General features: G+C 37.9%; 1 protein-coding gene across 7 annotated transcripts in view; it reads right to left on the bottom strand.

Moving 5' to 3' along the window:
- LHX9 (LIM homeobox 9) overlaps positions 1 to 16,593 on the bottom strand; it is a 67,844-nt gene extending 51,251 nt beyond the window's left edge. For 2 of the 7 annotated variants that reach the window (XM_073642874.1, XM_073642879.1), the window contains exons 1-3: positions 10,028 to 10,278; positions 4,696 to 4,898; positions 2,047 to 2,405 (exon numbers count right to left, since the gene is read on the bottom strand). In XM_073642874.1, coding sequence (XP_073498975.1) covers positions 2,047 to 2,405; positions 4,696 to 4,898; positions 10,028 to 10,204 — 739 coding nt within the window. In that variant the 5' untranslated portion in view covers positions 10,205 to 10,278. Of the gene's footprint in view, positions 1 to 2,046; positions 2,406 to 4,695; positions 4,899 to 10,027; positions 10,517 to 12,833; positions 12,958 to 15,674; positions 16,317 to 16,495 lie in introns of those variants that run through there. The other 5 variants (XM_073642878.1, XM_073642876.1, XM_073642877.1 and 2 more) reach the window with 5 other exon arrangements.
- Between the last annotated feature and the right edge of the window lie 4,047 nt (positions 16,594 to 20,640).

Below are 20,640 nucleotides of genomic sequence, written 5' to 3'. Positions count from 1 at the left end.
TCCGATAGGGGACCTCAGTTCGTGGCTCGTTTTTGGCGTGCCTTTTGTGACAGGTTGGGAGTCCATTTGTCATTTTCGTCTGGTTATCATCCTGAGTCTAATGGACAGACAGAAAGAAAGAACCAGGATGTTGAACAGTTTTTGCGTTGTTTTGTGGCTGACAATCAAGAGGGGTGGTGTGAGTTTCTGCTACTGGCTGAATTTGCTCTTAACAACCATACATCCTCTTCTGCTGGGTGTTCTCCTTTTTTTTGTTGTACTGGGAGACATCCGTCGTTTGGGTCATTCTCCAAATTGGTATCGGCTGTGCCGGAGGAGGAGAATTTTTTCCGGTGATTTGGAGAGAGTTTGGACTGATGTACATCGTAACCTTCAAGAGGCTAACAAAAAATCCAAGAGGTACTTTGACAGGAAACGTCAAGAGGTTTTGTTTACTGTTGGTGACATGGTTTGGTTGTCCTCTAGGAATCTGCGGTTGAGGATTCCTTCTAAGAAATTGGGCCCGAAGTTTGTAGGTCCATTTAATGTGCTTCAGGTAGTTAACCAATCTGCTGTTAGGTTGGAGGTTCCTACCTCCTGGAAGATTAATCCGGTGTTTCATGTTTCCTTATTGAAAAAAGCTGATGTATCGGATAGGGATGCCACTGTCTCTGTTCCTCCGGTGGAGGAAGATGGTGAATATGAAATTTCTCGCATTCTTAATTCTAGATGGCATAGAGGGAGATTGCAGTATCTCGTCGCTTGGAAAGGTTTCGGTCCCGAGGATAACTCCTGGGTAAGGGCAGATGATGTCTCTGCTCCTAGACTTGTCGGAGCGTTTCACAGGAGGTTTCCTGATAGACCTGGGCCTGGAGGATCCGGAGGACCATCATAGCAGAGGGGGTACTGTTAGAACCCTCCTGTTAGTTTTTTCTATTTTGCTGGTCACATGACTTTTTGTCTATATAATCCAGCTCCGCCCTCCTGGCCTTGCTGGACTTCAGTGTTACTTTTACTCTTAAGCTAGCCAGGTGCCTTGTACCTTACTCTGTAGTTTGCTTGGTCTTTTGACCACTAGTACTTCTGTTTGTTTGTTTGTCTTTACTCTGCTACTATTTCTGCTAGGAAGTGTCCAACTATATCCCAGTCCTTAGTTCTTGTAGGGACCCCTCCCTTATATCTATAGGTCTGCGTTTAGACTAGCCGAGGACTTAGGCGGGTCTGTTCACAAGGAACAGGTCCCCCGCTGCATCGTAGGGAATCAGCTTAGTCCTATTGTAGGGACAGTTTTCCTATCTTTCCTTAGTGCTTGTAGCAGATCATAACACTAGCAGTCACTCCCTCATCAATCAGTAACTTTTGGATATGGATAGGGGATAACTTGCAATTTTGAGAAAACTTTAAGTAGATAGCAACATTCGGGAAGCATTTATTTGAGTGCATGAGTCCCAGCTGAAAAAAAATTGATTACACAGCCATTACGAAATGGATTTTCAAAATAAGTACACTGGCTTCATCTAGTCTAAGAGATCTATTTATACAGTTTGTATTGCAAAATCTGGTGACATATCACTTTCAAAGGCATTGTCCACTTTTGTGGACTTTTTTTATTTCTGAAATGCATGTATTTAGGACTAAAGATCATTTTTGCAATTGGGTTTAACTGAAATGTTTTCACTGTTTGCCTTCTATAGTTTTTGTGTTGCACTATTTATTGCTGGATGCTGAAAAAGTTAACTGAGAATCCGTCAGTGAGCTTGTTCTTACCGTGAGATGGGAAAGTATTACGTCTCATTTTGTCAGGTTCTCTGATTCATGACCAAAGACCATAAAGTTTAATGTCCAGAGAAACACAGAGCCTTTAAAAGCCAAATGGTGCAATTTTTTGTTCATGAAACCCAATTAAAAAAATGATTTTACATGCATTTAAGTAAAAAAAAAATTGTCCCCAAAGGTGGAAAAGCCCCTCAAGGAGAATAGTTATATTTATTTTTTCAATTCTTATATACAAACTTTACAACATATATCATGTTAAGTTACCCAGAAAACAATTTTAAAGGATCTTACCTGTGTAGTTGATGATGTCTACACCCAGTGCTGGGCTCTTCCTTTTTCTGGGTCTCCCCTTTTGGACTGTACCTGTTCCATTGGTGAAGTAGGGAAGTGCGGACAGTCCTCCACCTTTGGCTGAGAGCTCAGTATAGTTGAGCTGAGGATGGAAATCTCCCTGGACCAAGAGCTCAAAGTGAGCTCGGCAATATACTAAATTTTCCTTCATGCCAAAATGGTCTCCTGTACTCAGGGTCTTGTTGCACGTGGTGCATGTGAAGCAGCTTAGATGATAGACGGACTCTCTTGCTCTCATAACCATTTCTGAAGCTGAAATGCCAAGGTGGCATCGAGCACACCTCTGCACCGAAAACCTTCTGGAGACAAGCAAAGCATTCATTCACTGAGGGCACTTTAAATTAAATCAATCCAAATGGGCATTAATACGCTTTCAATAAATAAGTCTGCTGAATATAATACATGAAGCTTGACATTGTCACTTTTTTACATGTATTGCCTTAAATAACATACAACCTATAACTTATCCATAGAGGATGGTAACGTGGTCTAGCATTTTAGTGCACTTTAGGTTTTTCCCAGAAATGTGCAATGAATGTGTAATAAGTTTGCTAAAATATATCATAATTAATAAGAACAATATTATTATGCAGAACAAACAATAAAAAAATAAAACATTTATTAAAGAAATATTTTTAAATAGTATGAAAATACTTGTGGAAACCAATCTTCTCAACTTGTAAGTAACGCTGACCCTTCTCTTGACTCATTCTGTCAGGGGACCATAGATTTATTTTCTAAGAATATTTGTTGCAGATACTTCTCCTTTTGCTTCCTTCCCCCTTTTTCTTATCTTTTCCCACCCCGCTTCTCTGTTCTATATATTTTTCCTTTGAATATTTTCCCTTTCCAGATATTTTTCAGGACGTCCTAAATTGTTGTGTTATTAAAAATTCAATAAAAAATGTTATAAAAATAAAAAAGTTCTAAACACAGAAAGTTAAACCTTTGCTATGAGCAAGCCTAGATCAGCGCTACAATTTGCACCAGTTTCTGTCTGTAAGGCCTCATTCAAACATCCGAGTTTTTCACTGATAGAACACATACCAATTATAGTCTTTGTGGACCATGGACCAAATCACCCATACAATTCTATGGGTCTGAGAAAATCACAGACAGCACACGGATGGCATCCATGTGTAATCCATCTGCATGAATCCATTGAAATGGATAGGAGAAGATAAGCAATTTTTTGGGGCACATGAGAAAATCACAGATGGTAAAGATTGACATAGTGACTAAACAATGAAGAAAAGCCGATTCAGCAAAATAATGAAAATTGATCCGTTTTTTTCACGTACAATAAATCAAATGGCGTATGAATGATGCCTGATGTTGGTAAATCTACTGGAAACTTGTTGGCTCTGCCCTTTCCACCATCCACTTTTCTCATTACTTTTTAATAATGGTGAAAGGGAAGAAAAATCACAACTTTTGATTCAAATATTTAAAAATCTGCAACTTTTTTTTGCCAAAATAGTTATTGATAAATTCCGCCCTATGTATTTTGCATACATTTAAATTCACTGCTCTTTCCGCCCCCATTTCAGGCATCTCTGAGCACTGTTTTTCATCCATACTGTACTTTTTGCTCATGTTATCTGGGGAGATGCTTACAGGGAAGCCTAATTGTGAAACACTGTGATATGTAGCAAATAAACTATATAAGATCAGCGTATATAATTCCTAATGTTTTCCTCTGTATTTAAAGTCATTTAATACATGAGAGATTTTGTATTTCACGAACGGAAAAAACAAAATGATTTCAGTAACACAGCAATAGAATTGACAAGAATAAAATATTTCTTGGATCTCAATATAAAGCATTCCTAACGATAAATAAATATAAATAAATAAATGAATAAAATTAAAATAAATAAATAAGAACTTTTGGAAAGCTCACAGTTTTCTAAATCAAAACATATAAAGGGGAAATCACGGCTTTGGGCATAGAAGGCAAAGGAAGCTTGTTTAAGAACTGGAAGTGGCAACCACAGCAGTAATCAAGTCCAGGTAAGGAGAATCCCTGAGGCCAATTTTGGTTTTAAAGATGTGGGCAGGCATCAAAAGGTTTCTGGGGTCTTTTGGCATCAGGTCAGCATGGCCAACTAGAGGATCTTCCACTGGGCAAAGCTTAATTTTGATCTTCTATTGCTGGATCTATTTGTTATGGATGAATAACAGACTATTACACCTTATTATATGTCCTGTGTGTAAAAATGTAACCACAAAGTTTACAATGCAATCGAAATTTGACGTGAACATGTTGGCCACTTTCTTCTATATATTTGTGCTCTCTCTGCTATATATTTGTGTATATGAAATAAAGCAATGGGCAATCTCATCCATGGAGGCATCTTGTGTAAGGCCACTTTCACACATTTTTTGGACAGTATTTTGCATCAGTATTTCGTAGCCCAACCTTGGTGAACCGTGAAAACCCATAACGTAAATATTTGGACCTCTTCTATAATTTGGACCCTCTCCTGGTTTTGGCTTACTAAACATTGTCTTGTGAAAGTGTCTTAGAGGTATGAGTGCTCAAGTAAGTTACATAACCTTATTGTGACCGTATGCACAATGCTGTACCTGTAGTAATCTTCTTTACAGTATATGCTTCCATCTTTTGCAAAACAAGTCAGTTCTGATTCCAAGGCCAGTTTACATTCACAGCATTTTAGACAGCGGAGATGCCATTGCTTATCCACAGCCAAAAGGTAGTATCTGTCAGAGATCTTCCCTCCACATCCTGCACACAGAGCTGGCTTCTCCGGGCTGAGTGGCGGCATTCTCTGTGGTCATAAGGAGAGAAACAGTTAATATTCTGACAATGTATGCTGGAGGACAGACATTGTTATATTCATGAGTGCCAGCATTGAAAATAAGGAGCATATGTGGCTGCTCTACTGCTTTGTAATAATCAGTCAAGGAGACCATTTAGGCCTTGACCTGGGATAGGAAGAGAGAGGATGGGACTGTTTTGCATCCTCATGCTATTTTTTGGTATGTTCCATAATTTGTTCATATATTAGAAAACACAGTTTGTTCTAGGATTATTGAGAACAAGTACAGTAAAATGATGTCCACAATGTGCCCTTGTACAGAAATTCTACATCCAGCCTAGTATGATATAGTGTAACAGCTATAGAACAGAAAGTACCTAAATATATGAAAGCGTTTGCTACTTTCTTCTATATGGAAACTAGGAAAAAAGTGTCGGAAGAAGATTATATTTTATTATTTATATGTTCAATTATCTAATTTATTAATATCTAGATTAATTAAATAAATATTTTTCTTATTTAAATTTAAATATTATAAATCATAAAAACAAGTTTAATAAATAATAGTGTGGAGAATCTGACAATTATTACACATTATAAATAATGCAGGAATATTTTGGATGTAGTTATTCTGACCCAAACATCAAGCAAAAATGTCCCAGGTCAAATAGAGAGAATTGACAATGTAAACCGATGAGGATTATACAGCATACCTACTATATGGGCCAATCCATTGGTGATGGACAGACAGCCCTATTGTTATTGGTATGTCTGCGGCCAATCTGATTGAAAGTCTGTATTAGGATGCAGCTAGTAAATATTTGATCCCAATCTGTTGATGAGCACCAAGTTATGGGATCACCAGATGGTTTTCTGATCATTTTAATAGTTGATTATCATACACAAGACAAAGAGTGATGGTTGGTACATGATTAATATTACTCAGAGAGCAAAAGTAGTTACAGAGCAGAGCAGGATAATTGAAATACATTGGATAATGTATCCCAAACTGCATACTATAGGGATACTAAGTCTCAAAAGTTGAAGGCCAAATTCTCCCATACGTGTTACTAAAGTCCATGATATCTATTGTAATATGTGATGTTTTAGCCATTATGCATTAAATATACTTGTTTCCCTCATAGATTCAGATATTGTAGCTGACAATTATACCATCACAACTCTTCATTGATACATGCATTACTTTAAGAATAACATCAGTAGTGTTAGATTTAAAGAATATTTCCAAGTTCTTAAACACAACCTTCACCCAATTTTTTGTTTTATCCATTTCTGAAAAAACTGGGTAACAATCAACACTGCAGTATTGTAACCTAGGTCTACTAAAACTGTGAATGGCTAATTAATCTAAGAATGTTTAAATATGGGCTGAGCCATGTATTCATCCATTCAGGACTCTCAGGCAGCAGGGAGATAACCTTTGTGGGAGCTGCAACAGCGGCCATCCTGATTGCCAACCAAAAGCCAATACAAACAGCTGAGTAGACTCAATCCATGTAGCAACTTGCCAGAAGAGGAAGGATATTATTTGAGGATTTTTTTTTATTTTAAGGGGCTAATCTCTGATAAACAGAGAAATTCTGATCTAATACAGACATTTAATCATTTTTACTAATGTACAAAAAAGTTAATATTTATCAAAATGAAGAAGGATGAGATTAATCAAGTAATTACATGTTTCATATCATTAGCTAATCTGTATTGGGAGGAAAATTGTAAAATTAAATGTTCTTTATTGTTAAGGAAAACATTACTTGGTGTTATATAGGTGTCATAATATAACAGAAAGATATAGACATATATATATATCCACACACATATTCTAACTTCTTGCTGTTAAATTATGTCACCTATATAACACCTAGTAATGTTTTCCTTAACAATGTGTGTATATATATATATATATATATATATATATAAATATATATATACTTGATTATTATATATTATAATATATATGTTATTACATGACTATATATACATATATATATATATATATATATATATATATATATATATATATTTATACATACATTTCTCTTTTTGGAGTGATTCACTATTATACATATATTATATTATTATAATATAATGTTTGCCGATAGGAAATGATCACTGGGTGAAGGTTTCATTCCTACAATATTAGTACATTAACATGCATTCACATTAGGAATATTATAGTAATGTTTATATTGCCAGCTATTGACCAACATTTTTCTGCCTTGAAAAAAAAACAAGTTTTCCTTCCTTTCAGTATGTTATTTTAAATTGATAATATGTCCCTGTTGAAATAATGGAAAGGAGCCCAAAAAATAATAACAAATCGTAGAATATTTTTTACTACACAAAAAAACAATAAAATGTAAAAGTGATATTATCAGAGAAAGCAAAGGCGGAGTCTTATGTTGCTGCTTTATTCATCTAGAATAATTTAGAAAATAAAACCACATAAGATGTAGCAATGTGGAGCAAATTTTGCTCACCCAAAATTAAACTGAAACTGCTTAAAAGCGAAGTGTAGATAGAAAGCACACTAAAAGAATAAACCAATGGGGAATGTATAAAACAGAAGAGAAGGAATGCATTTTATGCAATAGTACATTATTGAAACTAAATAATTAGTAAACATGGATAGATAGATAGATAGATAGATAGATAGATAGATAGATAGATAGATAGATAGATAGATATTAAAATGTCCCATTGAGAAGCTTTGTAGGCTTTCCTAGCTACATTTATTTTTTCAATATAATTTTAAATGATTATCAGAGACACTAACCAATCATTGTGCTCCAATAGTTCTGCGTTAATTGTTCAGTAGCTTAACTTTGGGGAAATTATATATTACAAAAGTGGGAAATGTATTCAAATTCTCTAACACATGACAATAACCAAATAAAAAGGATGATGATAAATATTATGCTGGCAATAAACAGGAACACAAGAAAATAAGGTTTAGGACTAGGATTTTAATGGTGGAAATATATAAGAGATTCATAGTACTTTGAGGCCGTAATATTATAATTATAAATATACATGAAAGCTATAAAGAACAGATATAACTATTAATGATTATCTAAGGTAAGGCTTAACACTTAAGTGTGTTAAAAGAATTAAACATTAAAATAATCTTTTTTTTTTTTAAGCTGATCAAAAAACATGCAGTATGACTCTTGGCAACACCTTTGGACTTTGGATACCACTGGATCCAAGAAACTGATTGGATAAGCTTATGCAAATTGATTTTATTTTATTCATCTAATTACTTGGAATCACTTGTACCCAAAATAAATAGAAATGTAAACCAGACCTAACTTTCACTTCCTTTACATTAAAGTGATGGCTTCACTTATTCTCTTAATTATTTTTCAGAAGTGCACACATTTATTTTGTTTGGAAGTAAAAATAAAATCTATACTAAATGTCAAAAAAATATTTATTGAACATAAAAATTTGTTTTGCACAGCTTCCTGTCTCTTTAACAATCATTTTATGGTTTATGCTGCCATTTAATCATACACTTCTTGTTTGCCCTCCTTCCTCTCCCATAAAATCCCTTACAATAATACTACATATAGTTCTGCAGACAAATAATTAGATGTTTCCTATAGTCCTTTATTCTGGATTCACTCTGCACAAATACTGATTTTTTTTCTGGTTTGATTGAGACACTGCTTATAAAGCCTACAGATCCTTCAAATTCAGAGGTATTAACACATTAGTATCTGTCTGGATATCTCCCCAGAGAGCTTATTAAAGTAGGAAAAATATCCCTTATCCACTAATGAGGCTTGATCTCTGTCTAATCTCTTTTTTATACTGACCCCAATTAACATTGTCTTCCTTTCTAGGGTTGATTTTACTTTAGATTATTTGTATGTTTATAATGTAACTGTTTTATTTTATTAAACTAACACTAGCCTGGTATTTTTTACTATAGCTTATTACAAAATAAAATAATAATAATAATAATGATTATTATTATTATTATTATTATTATTACATTGAAAATGTTTTATTAGGCGACAAATATGTTTCATTTTAATAAATAATATTTATTTGATCTACTTGCTAGATTTTTTTAAATACATATATCCTTTTAAATAAAAAAAAAATATATTGGAATTAATATTTCTATTTAATGCTTGGTTATATTGAATACATATATACACTGACTGACAAAAATAAAAGTACTGTAAATGTTTTCCTGTTCTCTAAAATAAAAGGAAGAAAGCATCTGAATAAATGCATTCTAAAAATCATTTAGAGATGTGTAAAGCAAGTACAATTAATATTTAGTAGGAATACTGAATTTCTGAGTTTTATTTTCCGCTATTGTCCATCACAGGAACAATCTGTAACATTTAAAGTTGCACTTGAAATTTTTATCATCGGGCTAAACAAAAGTCTGCGGGATAATAGTATTGATACTTAATGTAAAATACAGTAATAAACATCGGCATTTTACATTTCTTTTCTGTTCAATTAATTTATACTTGGAATAGAGAAATAAAAATGGTATATAACCTGTGTTTACTACAGAAAGATATCGGTTATCATGTGAAATGGGTTGTTTATAGCTATGTACTGAATATTTAACGTGATTTCATTACTGCAACACAAGTGTGATATATGCTATGTATGACCACAAAAAGCTGGGGAATAATATTGGTCGTATTTATATCTCCAGAGACAGGCAAGTGCACATAAGAATAATACAGCTAAGATAGATAGATAGATAGATAGATAGATAGATAGATAGATAGATAGATAGATAGATAGATAGATAGATAGATAGATAGAACATGAAATAATAAAAAGACAAATGATAGGTAGATATAAAATAGGAACCTATTACATCTTTGCAGTATCAAAGTGAAAACTATTAAAACAAAACAGACACAATAAATATTAGACAGATAATAAAATGACCCAATAAAGTCCACTGATCTTGCATCTTATCTTTTTAGTTTTCTGCTTCCATTCGTTTGCATTAGATAGATTAAATAATTGATAGATAGCTATGAAAGATAGACACACATGAGATACATAGATAGATATGAGATAGATAGATGATAGATTAGATAGATTAATGAGACTCTTTAACATGCTTTACTCACTGTTTCTCTGCCATTGACCTGGATAGTTTTGGCTAGGCGGCTGTCTGCTGACTTGGACCTTCTCTCCATCTCTTCCATGATCCCTTGTATATGTCCCCCGGTTATCCCATGGAAGAGCATGGCTGCTGGTCGAAAGGGATAGGCACTTTCTTCTGTTCTGCACCCCACAATTTCCATATACAGAACCCCAACGTTTCTTCCAGCATCCACACACAGAGGAAGGTCGGGGAGTAGATGTGAGTGATCTCCTCCTGGAAGTATCACAACACAGCACAGTCAGCCATGGAGCATGATATCTGGTTGTTGAGATGCTGATGATGATGATGATGATGGTGGGAAAAGTTAGAACAACTTCCTTTAGCAGAGCTCCTCAGCAGAGACAGGCTAGTGAGGAGGTCTACCCTGATGCTGCCCAGCCTTCCAGCACTTGGTCAGCACAGCTGCCTGGAGAGCCCACCACCAATTTGTGTGAGAGCTCAAACCATCCCATTCCTGATCATTGGGTAGGAGGGGCCCGGATTTTGTTAAGCAAAACAAAAGGTTGTCATGCACTAGTGGAGCCTTCCCTGATGGACAAGTGGTGACAGGGGGGTGCAGAGCCCCCTCCTCATTACCTCAGCCAGAGAAAGATACTGGTGTAATGTGAGATCGGTTCTAACTGTATTCAATACACTGGAACTCAGAAGTTCAGGTCTGCCAGGATTGTGTCTTACTATAAAGGTCCAGTATTTAATATCCTCTCAAAACTAAAAATATAGTGCTGCATCATGGAGCCCTCTCAACTTACTTGTGACCATCTCAGCTTTAAGTGCCAGAGAATAAAACTTTACAGTAGTCTATTAGCAGAGCATGTTGTATATGCACAAGAATCTAAGTGTAAGCTCTTGTGTCTGGTGTTTAGCTGGAGTCTGATACTGCCTCACTACAAAATAAATTGCAGCTTTTACAGGACTGAAGCTTATTTCCCAACACTCTGCAGGAGGCTGATCATTTTGTTATTTGCTGAAAAGTCTTTAAGAAGCTTCCGGACTTTTCCAAGATCCCATCTTTCCCTGAACTCCCTTCTATTCAAATACACATTATAATATGAATATGAATATTATTATTATGCACGGTGTATATGCACAATCTTTAAGCCATGTGTTTCTTATTCAGCAGAGACTAAGCTCTTAGTGCAGTGACACAGCTAGGGGATGGAGAGCAGGAAGCTGTGAGTGCTGTGAGAGGAGCCAAGAGCACATCATGATATGCACAACGCTCTGCCTGAGCTGTGAGGATCCAGGGAGAGAGGGAGTCTTCACACTCACAGCACACATCTGAGGATCCAGGGAGAGACGGAGTCTTCACACTCACAGCACACACCTGAGGATCCAGGGAGATAGGAAGTCTTCACACTCACAGCACATACCTGAGGATCCAGGGAGAGAAGGAGTCTTCACACTCACAGCACACACCTGAGGATCCAGGGAGATAGGGAGTCTTCACACTCACAGCACACACCTGAGGCTCTAGGGAGAGAGGGAGTCTTCACACTCACAGCACACACCTGAGGATCCAGGGAGAGAGGGAGTCTTCACACTCACAGCACACACCTGAGGATCCAGGGAGATAGGGAGTCTTCACACTCACAGCACACATCTGAGGATCCAGGGAGAGAAGGAGTCTTCAGGCTCACAGCACACACCTGAGGATCCAGGGAGAGAGGGCGTCTTCACACTCACAGCACACACCTGAGGATCCAGGGAGATAGGGAGTCTTCACACTCACAGCACATACCTGAGGATCCAGGGAGAGAAGGAGTCTTCACACTCACAGCACACACCTGAGGATCCAGGGAGATAGGGAGTCTTCACACTCACAGCACACACCTGAGGCTCTAGGGAGAGAGGGAGTCTTCACACTCACAGCACACACCTGAGGATCCAGGGAGAGAGGGAGTCTTCACACTCACAGCACACACCTGAGGATCCAGGGAGATAGGGAGTCTTCACACTCACAGCACATACCTGAGGATCCAGGGAGAGAAGGAGTCTTCAGGCTCACAGCACACACCTGAGGATCCAGGGAGAGAGGGCGTCTTCACACTCACAGCACACACCTGAGGATCCAGGGAGATAGGGAGTCTTCACACTCACGGCACACATCTGAGGATCCAGGGAGAGAAGGAGTCTTCACACTCACAGCACACACCTGAGGATCCAGGGAGAGAAGGAGTCTTCACACTCACAGCACACACCTGAGGATCCAGGGAGATAGGGAGTCTTCACACTCACAGCACACACCTGACGACCCAGGGAGATAGGGAGTCTTCACACTCACAGCACACACCAGGGACTCCTCTGTATGATACATGTGGCGATGGAAGGGGTCTTACCATGCACATGGAAGATTTACACGGCTAAATGTATGTGATGAGACGTTCACTAGGGTGGGATGGATGGATGGATAGATGATAGATATATGAGATAGATATGAGATAGATAGTAGATAAAGATAGATATATATGAGATAGATAAATAGATATGCGATAGATAGATAGATAGATAGATAGATAGATAGATAGATATAGACAGAAACATACTGGACCTTAAGTTGGTGTGTGTGTATATACTGTATATATACGTGTGTGTAAAAAAATATATAAATATATTTATATATACATATATGTATGTGTGTATATATATGTATGTATATATACACATATATATATGGTACGTGTATATATATATTGGGTTAGTGTGTATATATTAGAAGAAATATAGATTGATTGTCCAGACATATGGATAACATACATGGATGTGCTAACCTGTGTTCTTGGTGGCAGCCAATCAGATCTGTCCTGAATTGCACCAGCACTTTGTTCTGGATGTATAGGAGGTGATTGGTTGGCTGCACATGTGAGTAACTATCACCTGTGTAATGGTAGTGAATATATATATGATCATCTCCAGCAGGTAGGGGCAGGGCAGCTGATTCTCCCATCTTGTTGCTGTCAAAAGGTAAAAGGGGAGTAGTGATCCTCTTCCAGTACAGACAGTGGCTGATATGGGGCCAGTAATGCTGCTGATGGCTGAGTCCACATCTAATCAGTGGGGACAGTATGAGCTCGTGTGTGTATTCGGGGATCCTGGAGAGGTATAACTAACAGAAGGCTGGCTTCTACTTATTTCTGCACTTTCTAGTATAACTGACAAATATAATTCGACAACTAAAATATAATGTGGTTTTGTTTCAGTTTTTATATTATTTCTGATATCGATTGTAGGAGAGAATCTCTATTACAGAATGTAGAAACTATTAATAGGTCTGTTTTCTAAATATATGAATAAGATCACAAATAACTAAATTATATCTTATTATTATTATTATTAGTCTATAATACAAGTCACATTAAGCCTGAATTTATCGGAGTAGCTTACACGATAATCACATACAATGATCTCACACACATAGAGTATCTAGAGATGAGCAGGGGATTTGGGGGGCTCTAAAAATGAGAAATTCCAGGGTCATTATAACAACCCATATACTGTGTGACTACTCCCAACATCTTCATGTGCTCCCTAATATAACGCATACAGCCTAATGATATCAGGCACATAAGGCTAAGTTACCTATAGAGGGACACATATATACTCTCACACTGTTGGCTAAAAAAGAAAGGGAAAGAGATATTTAATATTCAATTTATTCCTATCTGTAATGTGTAATAATTTACATGACACTTGTTATATGTGATACCAGTCTAATACATGATTCTTCGTGGGTCACACAATCATATTCTGTGGGTTGTGGATGTCTCAAGGTGTCACAATGATATATTAGCATTGTAGAAAAGAACAATTGTCACAGATCCAGACAACCTCACAAAATGCTTTGTTCTGTGATTATCTATCTATCTATCTATCTATCTATCTATCTATCTATCTATCTATCTATCTATCTATCTATCCATAGTGCATTTAAAGAAAAAAACGTGTTTTTTTCCAGTATTATATCTAGCAATTTCATATAAATGATATGTTGCTCAGCTGCTGGACTCACATGTAGAGAGACAATCATATATGTGAAGCTGATGAAACTGTTCTGAAATGCGATTATATCACATATACATTCTACCTGTGAGATGATATCCCTCCATTACACATGCATGCTGCAGATGAAATTAGCTTTATTACACGACTCATACTGCTACAGTATTAATTCTCTATATAACACAATAACATCTGTAATTGTATAGTATTAGATGCATTGTACATAATGTGCCATACATGTCCTCACTCCCAGTGTAGGCTGAAATATCCATGTACCGTGTGTATTGGCACACAAGCCTATACCCGGCCCCTCTGTACAGTGACACACTAGTGATCGTGCTAATGAATGTCCTGTATATAGAGGATATCCAGGTGTCAGTGTACTCGGTGCTGCTGTCCCATCGCTTATGTCTGGCCGGAGGCTGCTGCTCACAGCACCGTGAAGACCCCTGTGTTATTCTAATGTCTTGGAGCCGGGACAGGGAGACACCGGGGGCCGAGCCCAGGAACTGGCAGCAGGGACCCCGGAGAGACATACAGTCTGCTACACCCCGACATATGGTTACATATATACACACAGTATGTATACGCGATGCTCCAACTGTCCCAATACTCTAAATTTATATATGCACGTGTATATATATAAGTATATATATATATATATATATATATATATATATATATATACCTACATGTGTGTATAAACATTATATATACTGTATATAAATATGCGTACGTTTCATATACACATCAGGTGTAACACACGCATTGATGTTTGGGTGGATGTGTGTTTCTATCTGGTTACACGTGGAGACGATCAGATGATAATAGAAATCCAAGCACAGCACATAGGGTAATGGAGAGAACAATATAAACTGCTGATCACAGAGGATATGATATGAACACACATATCAACCGATATATATATATACATACACATGTCGACTCAAACATATATATATGCCCTGTCTCTGTGTGAAATATGTATATGAATATATACATATAATCTTATGTTTGTTTTTGTGCGCTTACATAGACACACATTTATATTTAATTTACTGATATACATATTTAATTTACTAAGATAAATATATATATATCAGTAAATAAAATATAAATGTGTGTCTAAGTAAGCGCACAAAAACAAACATAAGATTATATGTATGTGTGTATGTATATATATATATATATATATATATATATATTTGTGTATATATATACATATGTATATATATATATATATATATATATATATATATATATTTACACACATAAAATCATAAAATATATAATTACAGGTCAATATAATCCTCACCAATCCAATTGTTCATGAGTTATAGGGGAATTGTTTCTGTACCATGATCTTTGCTCTGATTAGTGCAATCCGTACAGTGGCTATTCCTGGACTTTACACTATGGAGGTCTTCATTGTAATGGACACTAAGAAGTAAATAGTCAGAGCCCTATGGCCCTGCTGATAATTGGGACTAGGGCAATTCTAGGGTACCTGCCGCTTTGGAGAGAAGTGTCCGGGGCAGTTCTATAGGCGGTAACAATGATGGCCCTGCATTATTCTTGTCTGTATATAATGGATAAAGCATTGTATACAGTACCTGGTACTCTCTTCTCCACTGCTGCTGATGCTGGTGATGAGAGGAGCAGTGCTGGATACTGTACCTGGTGCCCAGCACTCTATATATAGAACTATAGGCTGCTGCAATAGGTGCTGTGCTGAGGCTGCTGCTATAGGTGCTGTGCTGAGGCAACTGCTATAGGTTTTGTGCTGAGGCTGCTGCTATAGGTGCTGTGCTGAGGCTGCTGCTATAGGTTCTGTGCTGAGGCTGCTGCTATAGGTGCTGTGCTGAGGCTGCTGCTATAGGTGCTGTGCTGAGGCTGCTGCTATAGGTTCTGTGCTGAGGCTGCTGCTATAGGTGCTGTGCTGAGGCTGCTGCTATAGGTGCTGTGCTGAGGCTGCTGCTATAGGTGCTGTGCTGAGGCTGCTGCTATAGGTGCTGTGCTGAGGCTGCTGCTATAGGTGCTGTGCTGAGGCTGCTGCTATAGGTTCTGTGCTGAGGCTGCTGCTATAGGTGCTGTGCTGAGGCTGCTGCTATAGGTGCTGTGCTGAGGCTGCAGCTATAGGTGCTGTGCTGAGGCTGCTGCTCCAGGTCCAGCTGATGCCTCGTCAGTGTCAATGCTGGCAGGGGAGATGGATGCGGGCACTGGCAGGGGCTGGGGGCTGGTCCTCCACTGCAGACAGTCCCAGGGCTAATTATAACAAACAAGATGCCCAACCCGGGAGCCTGTGCCCCACACCAGCCTGTGCCCATAGGCTCAGCACTGCTTCCTCCTGTGCCGTCCACCTGCTGACCAGCCCCACCTGTGCACATCAATCATCCTTCAATAATCGATCAGAGGAGCAGCAGACATCGCATACCTTACACGGGCTCATTCTTCCCCCAGTCTCCTCTCCTACACTTGTAACACTTTATATTTCGTTGATCACGTAATTGTTGGCTGCAGCAAAATAGAGAAAGATTACCTGCACAAGACTGATACATTAATATGTGATGCAACAGGAAGAGGCGATTAAAGAACGATCGGTACCCGATCGGCTGATCAGGCTGGGACTATTGCACCTATCGCGATAACACTCTTGGATATGAATCAGTGAAATTATATTAAATGCGGCAATTACAAAAAGAAAACTCTTACAGTCCCAGAATGCGACATTTCATTGACAACTGGTCATCGGGATGGAAGAAGCTGTGGATAATGTATGGATAATTTATACAGGAGATTTGACCATTTTTGGTAATTTCGGTGCACATTATAGAATAGACTTTGTTCACAATGATGGTAAAACTAGATTAGAAATTATTATTTTATATATATGTTACGTAATATTATACACTACTATATACAACAAAGGTCATAAATGAATTTTAGTAATTACCAATGACTTATTATTAAAATGAGAAATATTAATAAATATTGTAGCTATAAATATTTATTATTCTTATAATCATACAAATATTGATTGTCACAATGTATTTCTGGTACTAATTGTATTCTATTCATGAATTATTTATTTTTCTGGAAACTATACTACCATTATTATAACAAAAGAAATATTCTAATTCCATTGGTTTTGAATCTTTGCCCTCCTATGTGTTTTGTGTAAGTTTCCTGCCTGTATCATTGTCAGTGTTTTGTAGGCTTTTCTTCTGTGGGTTGCAGTTAGATCTCTGCTGGTGCCTCTTGCTCCACTCATTCAATTAACATGAACCCAGCTACAGATAACACCTCCAGCTAATTAGTGATAATATAATGACATAGTGCAGGCAGCCCAGTGTCAGGGGCCAGTCCATATACAGAACAGCTGCAGCTCCAGCAATGCCAGCCAGCCACAATGTTGGATCACAAATTCACTCAAATCTTCCTCTTATTTCTGTTATGAATAAACTTGTATATTATGATGGAAGAATTCATATAAAGTGATGCCTGATTGCTAAATAATCCTGTTTTATACCATTATGTTACTCATATTTGAAACATTGTTACTGCATGTAAACTTAAAAATGAGCAAATAACTGAGCGAACAATCAGACACAAGGTGAAATACTATTATTTAATATTAATATTAAATATCAAATTCATTGGCATTGCTACTAGAGAGTAACTCCATAAAGAGCATATTCATACACATTTTATATATATATATATATATATATATATATATATATATATATATTTATATATATATATTTATTATGTGTCAGTAGTAAAACATATTGATAAACTGATGAGTATGTAGTATTAGAAACAAGAACAAATAAGGGGCCGAAAGTATATCTTTTATGGTTTCCATATTCCAAGATGATTTACTTTCAACCTTCTAATTTAGGCAAGTGCGCAGCCTGATCTTGGGGAACACAGGCTACATCATTGCCATGTGACAACCAGTACAGCAGAAGTTGTCAGTTTTATGGAGTAAATTGTCCTGTGGTAAGACCAGCTTTACAAACACAGCAAGCTAGACTGATATTGATTTAATTGGGGGGCCAAAATCTGCTCAAAAACTACCCATGAGACAGCTGCCCGCCCCTTTAGAGTCCCTGCTGTGCTGCTGGTACTGGCAGCACAGCAAGAGGCATTTCTTTCTCTTTAGCTATGAGCTAATAGAAGAATTGCTGAAATTACAAAGAGTTTTAGATTCTATATATTTCTTTCAAACGTTGTTAACCAATTCTTCTGATCACCCGAAGCAATAATTATCAATCCCTATAAAGAAGGTCACCCAAATCACTAATAAGATAAAAAAAGAATGAACAATATATTGTGCTTTTATAGCTTTATAATGTATCTTCTGGGGCCCATTTTTAATAATGCTCAAAATCCTCTAAACAGTCCGAGAATTAAATGGTAAAATTTTGGCTTCTAGCTGCCGCCACTAGAGGGAGCATAGGAGCTTTCATGCAGTCAGTAAGTTTATGCATACTAAGCTAATAACAGCACTGGGTAGGAGACTTCAGAGCATAGCCCCAGTTACCTAGAAAATAATTATAATCTAGGACCACATTCATTTTTCTGCATTACTTGTGATTTTTTTAAAAATAGCAGCAAAGACCAGCCGTGAGCTGTGCTGTCTCCTAGTTTTCTGTTTTCCGAGCAGTAAAATCACTATATATTCTACATTTCTGGAGATGGAAAACTTGGAGATAGCGAGGACCAGTGCAGGTCCATGATGGTTTTCAGAGTACAATCACCAATGAATGTGATTTCAAAGTCATTCTTTTCTGTGACTGGAGGTATACTTGTGCAACCATATCTTTCTGGCTACCACCGCTAACAGCTTCTGGCCACTGCCGCCGAACACCATTCATTCTGCCACATATTGTACTGGGAAACAGGAAAAAATGCACTACCAGGATGCATCTTTATGTGGGTCTGCTGCATCCTGGTAGTGCATTTGGCTTTGAAGATCTGGGCAGGTAAACATTGCTGCCCTTTTTGCTGTGTTTTTTCTTGAATTTTTGGGGGAATTTTAATTCTACTTAGTGTGGCTTTGCTGTTAGTGTACTGGGAAACAGGAAAAAAATTAAAAAAGTGCAATTCCACAATTTTTGGGGAGATTTTTATTTATCATGTTCAATATATGGTAAACTGACCTGGCAATATGATTTCCCAGGTCAGTACGAGTACGCAGATACCAAACATGTATAGTTTCTTTTTTTATTTAAGTGGTGAAAAAAAATTGAGGAATTTTTCAACTTTTTTTTCACTTTTGTCGTCATTTTCCAAGACCCATAGCATTCTCATTTTTTAGGATCTGGAGCTTATTTTTTGGAGGGCCGGAATATAGTTTTTTAAAAAAACTATGAACAAATTCCTATGCACACTGCACATATCTTATTTTAAAGTTAAAAAAACAATACAGGAACAAATACAATATTTAAAATGAAGAACAAGTAAAGTTAAATCAACAAACTTACTGGTATTTCAATAGGCAGGTAAATGTCCCCAATAGGCAGCATAGGTCCCCAATAGGCAGGTAAATGTCCCCAATAGGCAGCATAGGTCCCCAATAGGCAGGTAAATGTCCCCAATAGGCAGCATAGGACCCCAATAGGCAGGTAAACGTCCCCAATAGGCAGCATAGGTCCCCAATAGGCAGGTAAATGTCCACAATAGGCAGCATAGGTCCCCAATAGGCAGGTAAATGTCCCCAATAGGCAGCATAGGTCCTCAATAGGCAGGTTGTTCCCCCCTTATAATGCCCCATGCAGGATGTCACTCCCCATATAATGCCCCATGCAGGATGTCACCCCCCCCATATAATGTCCCATGCAGGATGTCACTCCCCCCCATATAATGCCCCATGCAGGATGTCACCCCCCCATATAATGCCCCATGCAGGATGTCACCCCCATATAATGCCCCATGCAGGATGTCACTCCCCCCATATAATGCCCCATGCAGGATGTCACTCCCCCTCATATAATGCCCCATGCAGGATGTCACTCCCCCCATATAATGCCCCATGCAGGATGTCCCTTTCTCCCACCATATAATGCCCCATGCAGGATATCACTCCCCTGTCTTTATAATGCCCCATGCAGGATGTCACCCCCCCATATAATGCCCCATGCAGGATGTCACTCCCCCCATATAATGGCCCATGCAGGATGTCCCTTTCTCCCACCATATAATGCCCCATGCTGGATATCACTCCCCTGTCTTTATAATGCCCCATGCAAGATGTCACCCCCCATATAATGCCCCATGCAGAATGTCACCAACCCCATATAATGGCCCATGCAGGATGTCCCTTTCTCCCACCATATAATGCCCCATGCAGGATGTCACCCCCCTCCCATATAATGCCCCATGCCTCCATACATTAAAAAAAATAAAACCCAATACTCACCTCACTCCTCCTCACCTGCTGCCGCTGCTCTGCTTCGGACTCCAGTGTCTCCGGCGTCTTCCCGCTCTGCGCTGCCTGTGATGACTCAGGTGAGGGGGCGGTGGAAAGACGTCACCGCACCCTCTGACCTGAGACATCACAGGGAGAGCACA

This window comes from Phyllobates terribilis, unplaced genomic scaffold (assembly GCF_046119375.1).
Source record: "Phyllobates terribilis strain yellow unplaced genomic scaffold, ASM4611937v1 Scaffold_8__6_contigs__length_399053987, whole genome shotgun sequence".
Classification (NCBI taxonomy): Eukaryota; Metazoa; Chordata; class Amphibia; order Anura; family Dendrobatidae; genus Phyllobates; species Phyllobates terribilis.
The sequence above is the reverse complement of the archived record's forward strand: the minus strand, read 5'-3'. Positions and strand labels throughout refer to the sequence as shown.